Here is a 15,226-nt window from a genome sequence, read left to right on the forward strand (position 1 = left end):
AGCTCGGATCCAGCCAAATGTTTAAATAAATTACCTGCTACTGACAAAAATTAGTGCTTCACCAGTCCTCTGCCTCAGCTAAGTCCTCCTTCATGTGATTTGTTTGAAAGAGAAAACGGTTGTTCAACAACATTGTATTTCCTCACAGACTTACATATGTCTGTGTGTATGTAAGTATATATGACTATACAGCCTCTCAGCTAGTTGTGCATTTTCCTTTATGTTGAGCAAGATTCTCAGGCAGTCCTTGTACATCCAAAATTACCATTTATAAATTGTAAATTTGAGTTTCCACAACATCCTAAAATAATTAAAGTGTAGAAATCCTTGTTGCAGGGTGATACAGATGCTAGAGGTTTGTCCAGGTTTAAGAAGTTATTTGAGAAATCTGTGGTTGAAAAATCTGTCAGAAGTTATTGAATATTTAAGCACTACCCCTGGGTGAGATAGTTACTGAATTGCAGGCAGTCAAGAGGTTGGAGGATAGATGTTATGGAGCTATATTATTATTACGTGGCTTTGTCATGGTCACATACTCTTCTCTTGGCATCTGGCGTTGGGGAGAACAGTGCTATGTGAGGTGAGTCTTGGACCTGCCCCAGTGACAGCTTTTCTTAGGTACTGCAGTGGGCATCTGACCTGAACGCCCAAGGGGAAGAGGAAAGAGGAATACAGACCTAGAAGTCTACACTTTATGTTGCCTTACGTTTTGTAAGCCTGTGTCCAGGAAGGGCTTCCAGGGTAGCTACTGTCCTGTTGCAGGCATCCTCACTCACCCTGCCATGATAGCCCTTCTCATTTTTCTCCTAGCTAACGAATCCACTTCACCATCCCTGTGCACCTGTGCATCCCATATGCACAGACTGTGTGCTGTCTAAATCTCCTAGTTTGTCTTGTTTTTTTTGTTGTATTTTATTTTTGTTTTAAATCATAAAACTTGAGCCACTGCAAGGAAAGGTCATGATTGAAGCAGTGTCTTGGGAGAGCAGTGCAGACACTATAGCACTGTTCTGCCACACACATGGCTTCTGGGTGAAGCAGAGCCATTTGTGTCTGTGACTTCATCATTGGTGACATATTAATTATGTTTGTTAGAATCATTTACACTAAAGTGTGTTTATTTATTTATTTATTTTTCCCATATGGAGGGAATGGGGAGATGAGGTCAACAGTTCTCTGTGGCTTTCTCTGTCACATAGCAAGAGACGAATGGTCCAATAGTTATATTAGCATCCAGTTAATCTGAGTGTCTCTTGGTCATAAAGTAACCAGCTGCTTCTGGCATGGCAGCCCTGGCCAAAAGGTAAATAATTGGAGAATTAATTTCCAGTGGTTGATAAGGCACGCTTTCCCAACAGGTTCTGTGGCAAAGAATTTCTTCACAAAATCAAAGCTGCCCATCCCAGAGCTTTCTCACATCTGGTAAGTACTGTAATATTGTTGGGGATGTGTATCCTGTTTGTTTTTTTTTTTTTTTAAAAGATGCTTAATTCAAGAGTTCTTGTTAAATTTTGAAAAGTGTCTTCAATTATAAATATTGCTCTTATCTCCAGAATCACTTTCAGGCCCAAGCACCAGGGTGCTCATTGATGTTTCCTGACATGGTTGTTTTCTGGAGAGATGTTCACATACTCAGCAGGACTGGGAAGGTTTGAACAGTGATGTAGCTGAGAGCATGTTCTTAAGTATATTGTAAGCAGCATCATTAGCTCAACAAACTGACATTTTTCATGAAACAACACAGAAGAGAAGCACCCCTGGAATGTTTTAGATGTGTTGTTGGTTTTATGTTTCTGGCTGTGTTTTGTCAGAGGAGGCCTAATTAATGCCTAATTTTTAGTAAGTACAGCTACATAATTCATCAGTGCTTTTCTAATGAACCAGTACACTTACTTTTAATGAGCTTATTTAGAAAAGATTGCGGATGGAACAGTACATGGTAAAATTTGACAAGGATTCTCTTATATTTTCATAAACAACATGGTGCTTGAATTCAGCGTCATCCTTGTATCTTGGATAGGAAGAACAAACAGTTTTAAATGTTGATCAGAAATGCTGATAGAGGTTTTACTTTTATATATGCTTTTATGAAAAGCTGAGAAGAAAAGCTTGCAAGAGCCTGAACATCTGTCGGGGTCAAAGAATACGTCTGGAATCTTTTCAAAGTGGATTGTCAGTTGAGAAAATAAAAAAAAAAACCTGAAGAAACATAGTGTTCAGGGGAAATGAATACTGGAATTTAAATTTAAGGTTACTTAAGAAGAATAGATTAACCCAACATGTTAACAAAACACATTTTAATTCTATTGCTGACATAAGTTGTTCTCTGTGCAAAATTTAAAGAAGAGTATTGCTTTCTAGTAGATAATTATATTTCTGTGATGATGTGATTTATCAGCTTCTGTTGCTGTGTTAAACACATGGGATGTTTTTTGTCTTTGTCACTATAACCTCAACAGCTTGAAAAATGCTTGTTACTTTCAAAGAGGAGGAGGTTATATGTTTGTTTGTTTTAGTTTGTGTGCTCATAATAAACTATTACACAATTCTTGCAAAGAGTTAATTTATAAAATGGAATTTCTGACCTTCTGAAGTCCAGTTTTAGAGTTTGAGAAACATCATAGAATTAGAGAAAACTGCTTTAGTGAGAAGTTAACAATAACATTTAAATTTGTCAAGAGCATTAATTGAACTCTTTTCTTGAGACTAGTCAGTGGTGCTAAGTAACTTGTTGCCAAAGTCCATTTTTAACTTTTTCTGCTTGAAATGGTTTAAGATCCTGCATGGATTGGCCAAAAGGGCTTCTAACCACTGGAAAGTTAATTTCATCCCTTGGAAGTACAGGATATGTATTTCATGTTACAATTTATACATACCATCATATTGTATGGTATGATGTATAACAAAAAATGTACTTTATTAATAAAGAAAAAAGCAACAACTCAATATTAGAAAATTAGCTTGCTTCATCTTCCCCAAGACAAATATACAAGTTAGGATCAAGTGTGAATGAGAGATGCTTGTCCTGTATTAAAATATCTCTTCTTGAAGTTGCATTTCTGTCTCCCCTGTGATTACACGTGTATGTTTCCCTGAGGTAGTGGCTTGGAAAATGTGTGTCTGTTGTACCCACAGGGAGCTGAGCGATGTGGATTGTGATGGGGCGCTGACGCTCCCAGAGTTTTGTGCAGCTTTCCACCTTGTGGTTGCGAGGAAGAATGGTTACCCGCTGCCGGAGACGCTGCCGGAGACGCTGCTGCCTGACTACCTTCAAGCAGGTAACGTCCCTGTGGCGAGTCGTGTTCCTGTGGCCATCTTGGGAACCCAGCGTGCATGTAAGACAGGTTTCATTTTCCATCCTGCAGGTAGGATGGGGTTCTACGCTGTGCAATGGCTCTCTGGTTGCTTTTTAACCCATGCGTTTTAAATCGTGCTTACAAGGTGATTGCTGAAGAAGGAATGTATAAAAGCACAAAATAGTGATGCAAAGTGTAGCAGTTACCTGCCTCTTAATTTCTGCCTCTTTGCTCCAGTGTGTTTCAGGTGTCACTGCAGCTCAAGTGGCAGATGATTACCTGTAGCAAAGTGTCATCATTTGAGCTCAGAGGGCAACTGAGCACAACTGTAGCTATTCACTCTCTCCCTTCTTCCACAAGTGCTGAGAAGGAGAAAATAAGCAAAGGCTTGGGATTCGAGATAGGACAGGGAGAAATAAATCACCCATTATGGTCACAGGCAAAAGACAGACTTATTAGGGGAAGAAAAAGAAGAACCTAAGTTTATTACAGACACTAACAACAACAACACTTAACAGACAGGGTAGGACAGTGAAAAGCATTACCACAATCTTAAGAACACCTTTCTCCCACCCCTCCCTTCTTCCTGGGCTCAGCTCTGCTCCCGATATCTCTACCTCCTCCCCCAGCGGTGCAGGGCAGGGAGTGGGGGGTGCAGTGTGGCTGCTCCTTCCATCTTTGGTGGGGGGAGCTTCTGGAACTTCTTCTCCCTGCTCCATTGTGGTCCTCTTCTCACAGGAGACAGTCCTCCATAACTTTTCTCCAACTGGAGTCCCTCCCATGGGCTGCAGCATTTCCTGAACTGCTCCAGCATGGAACACCCCCACATGCTGCAATCCTCCCAGTGCTGAACTACAACAGTGGGGGCTGCTTCTTCCCACAGGATCCTGGCCTCCTTGAGGTGCAGCCACCTGCTCTGGTGCAGGTTCCCCCACAGACCACAGGTTGAGATCTGCTCTACTGCAGACCTCCATGGGTAGTGGGGGGGGCGCACCCTGCTGTCTCACTACAGGATACTGAGGAGATCTCTGTTTTGGTGTACCTCCCTCGCCTTTCCTCCTTGGTTCTTCCACTGACCTTGGTGTTCATGTAGACGTCACAACTCCTCCTCATAACTCCAACTCCTCCTCCCAGATTTCCCTTCTTAAATACATTATCACAGAGCCGCAGCCACTGTCACTAACTGGCTCAGCCTTGGTGCAGAGGTGGGTCCAACTTGGAGCTGGAGGAACTTTGAGAAACTTCTCACAGTGGGCCACCGCTGTAGCCCCCCTCCCTGGCTACCAAAAACTCCACCACTTGCCCAAACCCAGAATACAAAGGTAATCCAACAAGATTTATGTGGCCTTTAACTCTTTTGATAATTTTTCCCTGAAGTATCTGTCTCTTGAAGATGTGTTGAAAATGATACTGGACTGCCTTAGAACTTATTATCCCAATATATTTTGTTAGATGCAGTTACCAGTTGTATCAAAGGTTGAATTTTTTTGTAATTCATTTTGTGTAATCCACAGACTGTTCTAGAATTCATTTGCAGTAATGATGGGGAGATTACAATGGTTTGTGTAGCACAAGGATGAAATAATCCAAAATATAACATACCTCAGTAACAATGTGCAGTGCGAGACCTGCCCTTTCATTTGTTCTCTTCAGGTTATGTCTCTCTTAATTATAAATGAACATTGAAATATATACTCTTCCATCTAAAAAATGTGCATGACTTTCTAGGGCAAGGAGGATTAATCACAGATGATAATTATAGTGCTAAGGGATAATATTTATGACCTAATAAAATCTCCATTAAATTTGATGACACTGAATATATTAAAAGACAGGAAAAGAGCAAATCAAGCTGCAGTTAGGAAAATTAAATGTTCGCCCTGTATCAGATTTGTGAAGTAATTTCTGGTGGAGTCATGTTCCTTATAATCCACTGTCTTCATATCTGAAGTGAAAAGCTCCTGTAAAACCTGCACTTCTAAGTCTTCATCACTTTTAGTCTCTTTAATTACATTCCCTTGTCATAATTACAACTATCCTTTCCCTCCGGGACCACCACTTTGTTCACTACTTTCATGCCTGTTCTTGTGATAAATTAACTTGTAAGCTCCTCTATGCAGGTTCTTGTTGGTGTGTCTTCACATTAAGCCTTTTTGGGTAAAACTGCAACGGAAATAACTATCTCTAGCAGTAGGGAATCATTACGTCAATGGGGGAAGAGCATGGTAAACTGTGGTTGTTCCCTGGGAGTCCTCTTTTTCCATCATTTGTCCCTTTCAGCACAGGGTTCTGTACCATTTCATTAGATGATTACTGTTTTGTGGTGTTGCACGCAACCAAGCATTTGAAGCCTATTTACATGGAAGAGGGGAAAGAACTAATTGTTTGTTGTGGGCACTCTAAATACATCAGCTAATATGCTAAGTCTTATTAGCTTAAAAGTCTGAAGATATCTCATGCTTGTTCTGCTTCCTAGTCAGGATTGAGAAATCTGTCTTTTGAAAGACTTGGATTAATAAAGAGTAGAACATCTCAACACACTTATAATACCATAAATCACAAGAAAGTGTAGAGCCCTGTTTATATCAGCTTCTGAAATGAAAACATTGATAAGCAAGCAAATGACTCCATACACTTATGTAAAATGTCAACAGAAATTTTCAAGAGAAATTTTTTGTTTTCATGTTTTATAATTTTATTTCTGTGAAACTTAATTTTTTTGTTGTTGTTGGCTTGTTAGGAATCCAATGAAGATTGCTGGAAACTGTTTTTCATTAGGTGGTTGTATTAGTTTCAGAATGTGGCAGAATTTGGTTCAAGTGAAATATTTGCATGTGAAAAAAGTGTTGAGGCTTCAAATAAAGTGACTTGGAGCATAAGACAGAGCATTTAAGAATGAGTTAATCTTGCTAGTTTTGTGGCTTGTTCTATAAACTATAAGCACAGGTCCAAATCCTAGCCTGGCACAGCTCAATTGACAATTTGACCCACCTGCCATCTTTTCATGAAAGTTTTTATTAAAACTAATTTACAGAATCTGTAAAGCTATTTGTTCTGTTTGTAACCCACTGTATTGTAAATCAAAACAGATTTGCAAGTTCTTAATTTATTCAGAAAAGCTAGATGCTAGCCAGAAACTAGAAATTTGATGTGAGAACTGCCTTTCAATATATTGATCTTAAGAAAAACTGTTTTCCAGCTGTTAAGACAGATTTATCTCCGAGGAACTAATCACAGAGTGCTATAAACAGAAGGACCTGAGCTTGTGGAATTGGAATGAGGTTCTTATGAATATTCCTGTGAGAAGTTAGAGTTGACTTTTGCTGGCCTTCAATTTTAGTGTATTATGTAGATTCTACTATACTTTTCAGTATTCAAAATATCAAAAATTGGAGTTGAAGGTTTGATAAGTACTTTTAACATCCATAAGACAGCAAAGTATAAACTATAAGGCCAACCAAGTTTATGCTGAACTGTGAGGAGGAAAAATGCAAATAAATGGTGGTTGTTTGGAAGTTAATGTTTGCTAAGAATCATTTCTCTCAAATTCCACAATTATTTCTGCAACAAAAATTATACATGCTATCCCTTTAATGACATTGACTTATTAAAAATACAAGATAGAAGGATTTTCTTCATGGTGCTTGTCATCCATGGCTTACAGATCAGTTCTGATATGTAGAAATGAAGGGCAAAATGATGCTGGAACAGGTTTTTAAGAAGTGTGTATTAACCAAAGACTTGGCATGTCTCTGTTGTTTGGTTGGTTGGTTTTTTATTTGGTTGGGCTTTTTTGTGATTTTTTTTTTTTTTTCCTCTTTATTTCCCCTGCAGCTTCTTTGAAGCCCATGCGTGACTGCACACTATTTGATTCTTACTCTGAGTCATTGCCAGGTGGTCAGCAGAGTCGGGACTTCAGTCGGACGGAGGTGAGGAGCGTAAGCAGGGTGGTTACGTGGCAGAGTGCAGAGGAACATGCCTCTCTACCTTCATGGCAACTGTGGTACACATAGCAGCAGAACCACGAGCCCCTGAGAGCACTTCAGCAGTCCCTAAGCTTCCCATTAAGCCATTTCAAACCCCTCTCTCAACAACTTCTTCGGTGTGTGGAAAGGGCTGTCAGGCTTTTCAAAAGATATCCCCACATAACGGAGCTCACAGTAGTCTTTGAGAGACTCCAGCCTTGTGCAGTGGTGGAGCCTGCAGAGAAATACACCTTACCTGTTTGCGTCCCGCGGGGCTGCATTTGGCCCTCCGGTGCTGGGAGCCAGAGGTGAGGGGCAGAGCCCGACCCAAAGTGACACAAGGACAGCGCTCAGGTGAAATATCTCCTGAATCTGAACTTGGTCGGAGAGGCGAGGCTTCAGGTGCAGGCCTTGTTCTAGTCAGACGCTCCTGATCACGTAGCTCTTGAGTGTTTCTTCCATTTACAGTGCTCCATTCCCACACTCGCTCCCCCAGGTTTGATGATGAGAAGAAAAATGGCTTGGCTTGTCCCAATTGCTTGTACTTTGCTTCTTTGGAGGCTGAAACGATCCAGATCTTGTACAATATGGACATGCATAGTTCTGTTCTCAGCCTTCATTTTAATATCCAGCCCTTTCATGGTCTAAGGAACTACAGTCTAAGGGTCTAGGTAGTAATTGTAAGGAGCTGGGAAGAACAGAGATCCACTGTACCAATATCACAACAGATACCAGTCTTGTAATGGAAGACTGTTGCAAGTAAAACTAAATTAAGGAGAAGAATTTATCACTGAGGTTAAAAACCAGGACTTTAAAGATCCTGTAAAGTTGAACCAACAATGGCCACTGAGTTGTGCCTGGATATTGCAACTCTGAATATATATGCTGTGGGATTTGAGGGTTTGGTATTTAAAGTAGGGAATCAAATGGCAGACAGCCTGTAAGAACAGGCCCTTCTGATGCTGCTTCCAAGTTAAAAAGTAATGGTATGTCATGGCAGCTCAGCAAGGCTGTTCTCCAGTTATTTCCTCCCTATGCCTTGTTCTGAAGTGTTTCTGGGTCAGAACCCAGCTGTTACCTCATCAAATTCAGCTCAGTAGCGGTACTGCCAAACAGACTCTCCGAAAACGCTATGGAGTGCCGTGTTCACTCTGGGCAATGCTGCAGCCAACGCTTTCAGCATCCAGTTTATCTTCTGGAGCTGGTAAAAACATAAACAGTCTCCCTGGGTGGTGTTGCTCTTTGTACAGCAGCTTGGCCAAAGTACAGCAGTCGCACTGGTTTTTGAAAGCAGCTCTGCTGTTCTGGTAGGGCGGGCTGCTGGTGCGCTGGCCGCGTAGGCAGGTCCTTTGCCATGGCAGAACAGCCTGGTCCCTTGCATATGACTTTATTTCGGGAGGGTGGTTTGCAGGGGGCCACAGGCCACACTGCACTAGTGCTTTCTTGAGAGCGTGCCTCATTAGCATATATGTGTATTGGTTTGCAATTTAAACAAGCTTAAGAGCCAAAATTCAAGGCGGTTTGCATTGAAAGCTCATTCACTGATGTCAGCATGTGTATGTATGTATATACATAACTCAATTTCCAGTCTGCAGTAAGTGTCAACTGAGCATTTGAGTTAACTCACTGCATCATCTTAAGCTAATTAATTTTCAGAGAGAATTATTTGTCTTCTGCTTAAAAACTGTCACATTCCTGTTCAGATGTATTTTTGTCAGTAGGCAAGACCCCCGAGTATCAGCTTCTCTTTTCCACTTGAATTTTAATGTGCATGTACAAATACACATGCATATATAAAAAAAGATATAGACATAATATATAATTATATTAAAAATCTAAATAAGTAGATAATTATGTGTATTTTATACACATAATTAAAAAGCTTCAGTTTATGTAACTTCTTGGCTTCTGGATCTACTTCAGTATCTCTGTGGTCTAGGGAACCATTTTTTTTTTAGGATACTGGCTTCACAAGAGATTATCCAGATATGCAAAGTGGTCTTTGGTTATTGCAGCGTTGTGAGGAAGCTTACTTTTTAGTAGCACAGCTTTGGAGACTGTAAGATTAGAACACCTTTTATATTATATTAGAACAACTTTTATATATTTCAGAAAGCTCAGAAATCTTGCTTTTAGAGTCATCTTTGGTTTCTTAGAAATAAAACAATGTTTCAGTAAGTTAACCAATGGAATTTTAAAATCTTACTAAGTGTCTGGCTTTTAGGCTCTTCTTGTTTGTGGCACTTCAGTTTCTGTGCAGAGTAAGGATAAATCAAGATTATTTCCTAAGCAATTAAATTGTACGTTTTTCTGCTTTTTAGATTTTTGTGCTGCGGTGGAGATGATAATAGTAGGAATATTATAGTAATAATTAAATAGCTGTAGAGGGTACATAGCACAAAATGTAGACAACTCAAACAAGCAACAAATCCCCCATTTTATGTTTAATTATTAATTTGATTTCCAGTGGTTAACATGTCAGACCTCCTCTGCCTTATCCCTGCACTCTCCTCCTTGAGACACTCTCACCATAACTGCCAATAACTTGCAGATTACTGTGCTGCCTTTGTAGTCAAATAATGTTCTTGTGGGAACAGCTGGATCTTCTGCTGCATTCCTAGGTTCTGCAAGGTGGCAAGATGTTCTGCAAAATCAGTTTTTTTTTTTTTTTTTATGGCTAAGTTGAAAATGAGGAAGAATCTGTAGCATGATTGTCTACTGTCTAAGCACATGTAGTTACCTGACTATATCACAGTTATTTGATTAGTTTTGCTTCATTTCTTCACTGTCTGGGTCCTAGACATGCAGGCCAAAGCTCTCAGTTTGTTTTAGGGCCTTGTTATTTTGGTCCTTTGTTATCCAAGATTAATGGACTATAAAATCTCTTCTCAAAACTGATTTGACAATGATTTTGACTTGAATTTTTCTTTTTTAACTGATGTTTTTTTTATGTTCAGAATTAATACACTGAATGAGTATCATTTGGAAGGTCAGTAATTCATCTCACTCTGTGGGAAGTGCAGTAATTCACACTTGCAATTTAATTTGTAGCTTGGCTACTTGAGGAAATATAGTTTAGATACTTGATCACTACATTAAAAATATTATATTATCAATAAAATCAGTTATGAATTATCTCCATGTCTTTATCTCTTTCCACCTGTCATCCCTTTAGGCTGTTTAATTTAATTTCAGAAGACCATTTTTACTGTGACTGCTGAACTACAGTACTGCAATACAATGGAAACAGTTCTTGAATGCATCCAGAAAGAAAATAATGGCAGGAGACAGGTCACCTGAATGCTAGGCTTTGTTAAACTTACAAAACACACAAAGGCTGCTAATGTTATTCTCCAGAATGACAAGGGTGACTGCTTTTTGTTAACCGGAGAGGTTTTGTTTTCCCAAGTCTTTGTCTCCCACTCTGGTTCTGGTCTTTTTTTTTTTCCTTTTATTTTATTTTATTTATTTTTTTCTTCATTCCTTTGGCTCTTTTCCACAAACTTTCTCACTGCCAAAACCTTAAAGATAAATGCAAGTTTTTGCACTACATGCATAAAATAATTGGCTGGGGTTGCTCTAAACGCACTCAGAAATGTCATGCTCACAGCTCATTGAAATTTGTGAGAGTTGTTACATCAATTCAAGCATGCACTGAATTAGGTCTTCAGTCTGACGCTCTTTAGAGTGTCAGGGCTAGCTAGGGATGTGAATGTACAAACATTTTTAGAGTCCAAGCCAAGTTTTGCTATGTTTCTTCATCAGAAGCATTAGGGAATCACACATGCAACTTTGTGAAACAGATCTGATAGCCTTTTACTCTGGACTTGGCCTTACTGAGTTACTGTCTTGAGATTTTTTTTTTTTCTTTAAATGTCTGCAAAATCTGTGTTTCTGAATTCATTTTTTTAGGCCCAGTGGATTTCAGGTCATTTTTAGGCCCAATGTCTTCCATGCTCCCTGGGAAAAAAAATGTATCACTTAATGTTTAGGGAAGCTTGGGGTTTCTGTTGTTTACTTTATTGTTGCTTTGGCTGCAGAGTACTACCAGTTACCTGTAAGAACAAGGATACAGAATTTGTTCCTGGTTTCTTCTTGTGAACTATGCAGCAGAAGTTACAAGAAGAACAAATGCCTGTATTTATAAGTTGCTGCTGAATTAAAGAAATGTTAAAGAATAAGACTGGGGAGAGGTTCCCTGGTTTTGGATCAGAGGCCTGAATGGGCCTCCAATGGACATGCTGATGAAATTTGTTTTTCCCATCTCAATGACTGCATGTTGTAATAAAAGAGTAGTCCAAGGATCAGCTACCTCAGCTAGAAGACTTTAGATGTAGAACTACAGAGCTTTGCAGTACAGCCTGAATTTTGGCTAAGAGACTGTTCTGATGGAGATTAACTCTGGTGAAGGGGCTGGAGGAGGTTTCCTCAACCCTTACAGAGGTGTTACACCCAAAGAGAAAACAAAACACAAAATGACATTGCTGTGTTGTGAGAAGTCTTTCCTTATATATAGTCATTAGTTCCTTGTGAATCACTGTTGAAGTGCTTCTCAAACTAATTTCAGGTGTGGAATTGCTGTACGTTGAAAAGCAGAATTATAGTTGTCTTCTTGAAGGTTCTCTATGCTTCTTTATTTTACAAAGCAAATCATCATGCAAGAGAGAATGTCACCTTTATTTCTTTTGATTTGTATTCTTAAATATTTGACTGGGGAAATGTGGGTGCTATGCCAATCAGTATAATAAATACATCTTTCTTTAAGAAGGCATCAGCTGAAGAGCTACCTGATAAATCTGTCCTGTTACAAGATGCCAAGAAAGATGACAAACAAGGTATTCAAATAAATCACTTTTTCCCCCTCCCCCCTTTATGTGTTGAGTTCTGTGTGTTAATAGTAATTCCATATATTCACTGACAGAAGCAATGGTATTTTTAATTTCTAAGCTGGCTATGTGTTGCTATAGATTTAAAAGCAAGACAATGCTTTTTAAATCATTAGTAACAGCCAAGTTGAAGACAAATAAATGAATGTGTTTGCTTCAAAATTAGTTCTATCATATGTGAATGATACGAAATGCACCTTCCAAAATATGTCTAGTCCTAAGATAATTAATATTGCCCTTCTTATTTTAACAGAGTTGTAATTGTTGTTATCAGGAATTTTGTAAGAGTAAAGACTACATTGTGCCAAATTTTAGATTTTCTTTTTTGCAGGAAATAGCAACACTTCAAAATTAGTTTTTTATCCATATTGAAAAAAGTCCCTATAATTTCTCACAAAACAAAAGTTTTGGACAAACTAGATTGAAAATTTTTTTCACTTGAAATCTGTCAGCAGCAAGCCATATGAAATGGAAGTGATCTTTTTCTTTTCCATTCAGCAGCTACTAGGGCTTCCAGAATTGGTGCTGGATCATCACACAATCATTCCCTTTTATGTGACTGTTCCCTGTCTTTTCAGATTTTCACTTGCTGTCCCTGTCCCTCAGCTGTGGAAACAAAACAGTTGTGGGTGTATTGTTGCCTTTTTCTCAGAGCTGTGGATTATATATTAATAAAAAAAATTATACATCTTGACCTCCCAGATGTCCACATGCTGAGGTTGTATCAGATGTGAGACAAGGTAGTCCACATTACTGCATCACCTTCCACAGTCAGGGTGTGACCAGATTTGGCATATTTCTACTGTCCCTGGTTCAAAGAAAAGTTGTCAGAGTTGGTGTGTTTATAAAATATTTTGATAAGTCATCATATTCCAAGAAATTAATTTTTTGTTGACAAGGTTTGTTTTGTTGTAAAATGTGTAATAGACAAGATCAGGACTTGAACCTTGAAGGTTATTGCTTTCATAAGTCTAGGGCAGATTTACTTTTTACTTGTGGAATCTTTTTTTCTTCCCTGTGTAGGTGAGGAACTTCTGCTTTGCTCTTGGTAGCTGACACGTTAAGTCAGATGGGAAGCTGCTTTGGTACATGCAGTCCTTCAGGGCTGAAGATTTGCTGTGTTTATGGCACAGATTCCTACCTTTTCAGCTAAAGAACAAATGCTCTTGTTCTGCCGTTTAGTGCTGTTCTGACAAATGAAAGAACAGGTTGCTCTCCTGACTGAGGAGATCTCCCCAGAAGTCAAAAACCTGTAGTTCAGGACTGTGGAAGCAAATTTTCCTGCATTTTCAACACTGTACAAGTAAATGAGCTCTACTCTGTCAGGTTATAACATAGTTAAATGTGGAAAATAATGTAAATAGAACTGGATCATGAGAACCAGACTTTTCCCACATGTTTTATTTGATAGCTGGAGATGAGAGACTTCATTCCAAGTGGTCATTTATAATACTGTGTATTACAGTAACATTTAAATACACAGCAATGCACTAAGAACGCCTTAAAAAGTAATTCAAAAAGGATGCGTAGACATTGGTGGAAGGGGAATAAGCACAAAGATTGGGATTTCCTAAAATTTTAGACCTGGCTGATGTTGGTGCCATGTTACATTCCCTGGGGCTGGCTGGTGAGGTTTCAGTTGCCAGAAGCAGCCAGTCTCCCGTGCGCCCTGGACTTCCAGGTGTGTAACTGGGGTGAGATGAGTCCCAAGCTCTGCCAGGTGTCACCAGCTGCTGCCTCTGTGAGAACGCTACATCTCTGAAACAGAAGCCCATGGATTTAGACACCAGAGCCCCCAAATTCTCAAAAATTAGGGTCATTTGGCAATCTGGGCATAGGCTTTTCTGTTCTTGACAGTGTGCTCTTAAAAATTGTTACTTTTTTGAGTGCTTGGGTGTTCTGAGGGTATTTGGCTACTCCTGGTTTCTTTTCGACTATGTTTAGCATTATTAGACGTTCTAACTAACACCAATTTAGATGCTCCTTTCTCAGAGCTGACACCTGTAGATTTTACCTGCACATACTTAAAGTAATTCTCATTTTGTTGTTTGTTTTTTTTTTTTTTTAAGCTCTTAAAGTAAGCACTGCTCTCAAAACGATACCAAAGGAATTTCAGCACTTGACTGTGAAAACAGGTAAGAAGAAAAAAATTGACATGTTACTTCCATTAGAATTTCAATCAAATATTTTTATATCTCAGTAAGCCTAAATTAATATAATTTGATTAATTTCTTTAAGATCCTTTTGCTCTCATACTATTTTACTACTGAAATTAGCTCTTAGCTTAAAATGACTACTACTTGCAGAACTAATCTTAATTAGTACTCCAAGTTGTCAAAAGGTATACTTGCGTTCTTTCCCTTGTTGTTAGCATATGTGCATTCTTCATGTGTGGGAAATGTTTTTAACATAGCATTTTTTAGGGAGTCTGAATTTTGTTTTTCTGTACTACAACTAAGATACCAGAGTACAAATACTGTATCTCTTGATAAAAGCCCTTCTCAAGTATGTCATAGGTATTCAGTAACTATTCTGAAATGGCCTGTTTTTTTTTAAAAATGAGCTTTCATATTTTTTGTTGAAGAGTTTAAGGGTAGATAGCCTATTGAAAAACACAGACCTTGTGGCACTTATAGCACTGACGTAAGCTTTTGATTCAGGGGGTGTTTCTTTGTTGAAACCACCCCTGATTTTTCTCTCTCCAACTCCAACATACACTTCTTGTTCCTATCATACTGGAAAATGTTATTTCTGGAACAGCATATGTCAAAATTGCTTAGTTACTCCGGAAACTTCCCATGCATTTACTTCAGTTCATCAGACCTCCCTTGCCTTCCTCTTTGTTAATCTGTTTCCTAGAGCAGTGAGAGTGTTTGCTTGCAAGCCCTCCCTGGTCCCAGTCAAGCTAAAATCTGGACTTGCTTTCTTTTCTTTTTGCATAAATGTTTTTACTTGCAAAGATATCCTTGATTAGGAAAACTGACCCCACACGTCTGTCACAGCAGTTCTCTCTTACAGCTCAATTTATTCATGGCTGCTCAACAGCTGCATGCCTCATTTCCCAACTCTTTTTTTCCTG

General features: G+C 39.0%; 1 protein-coding gene across 8 annotated transcripts in view; it reads left to right on the forward strand.

The window, feature by feature from the left end:
• REPS2 (RALBP1 associated Eps domain containing 2) overlaps positions 1–15,226 on the forward strand; it is a 102,368-nt gene that overhangs the window by 43,542 nt on the left and 43,600 nt on the right. For 7 of the 8 annotated variants that reach the window (XR_006164934.1, XR_006164935.1, XR_006164936.1 and 4 more), the window contains 5 exons: positions 1,359–1,422; positions 3,136–3,278; positions 7,131–7,225; positions 12,027–12,096; positions 14,217–14,282. Coding sequence is in view for 5 of the 8 variants with exons in the window: in XM_042788645.1 (XP_042644579.1) it covers positions 1,359–1,422; positions 3,136–3,278; positions 7,131–7,225; positions 12,027–12,096; positions 14,217–14,282 (438 nt within the window). In the remaining 3 variants the exon portion in view is untranslated. The remainder of the gene's footprint in view (positions 1–1,358; positions 1,423–3,135; positions 3,279–7,130; positions 7,226–12,026; positions 12,097–14,216; positions 14,283–15,226) is intronic. The other variant, XM_042788646.1, reaches the window with a different exon arrangement.

Source organism: Tyto alba, unplaced genomic scaffold, assembly GCF_018691265.1.
Source record: "Tyto alba isolate M040663 unplaced genomic scaffold, T.alba_DEE_v4.0 Super-Scaffold_14, whole genome shotgun sequence".
In the NCBI taxonomy this organism is placed as follows: Eukaryota; Metazoa; Chordata; class Aves; order Strigiformes; family Tytonidae; genus Tyto; species Tyto alba.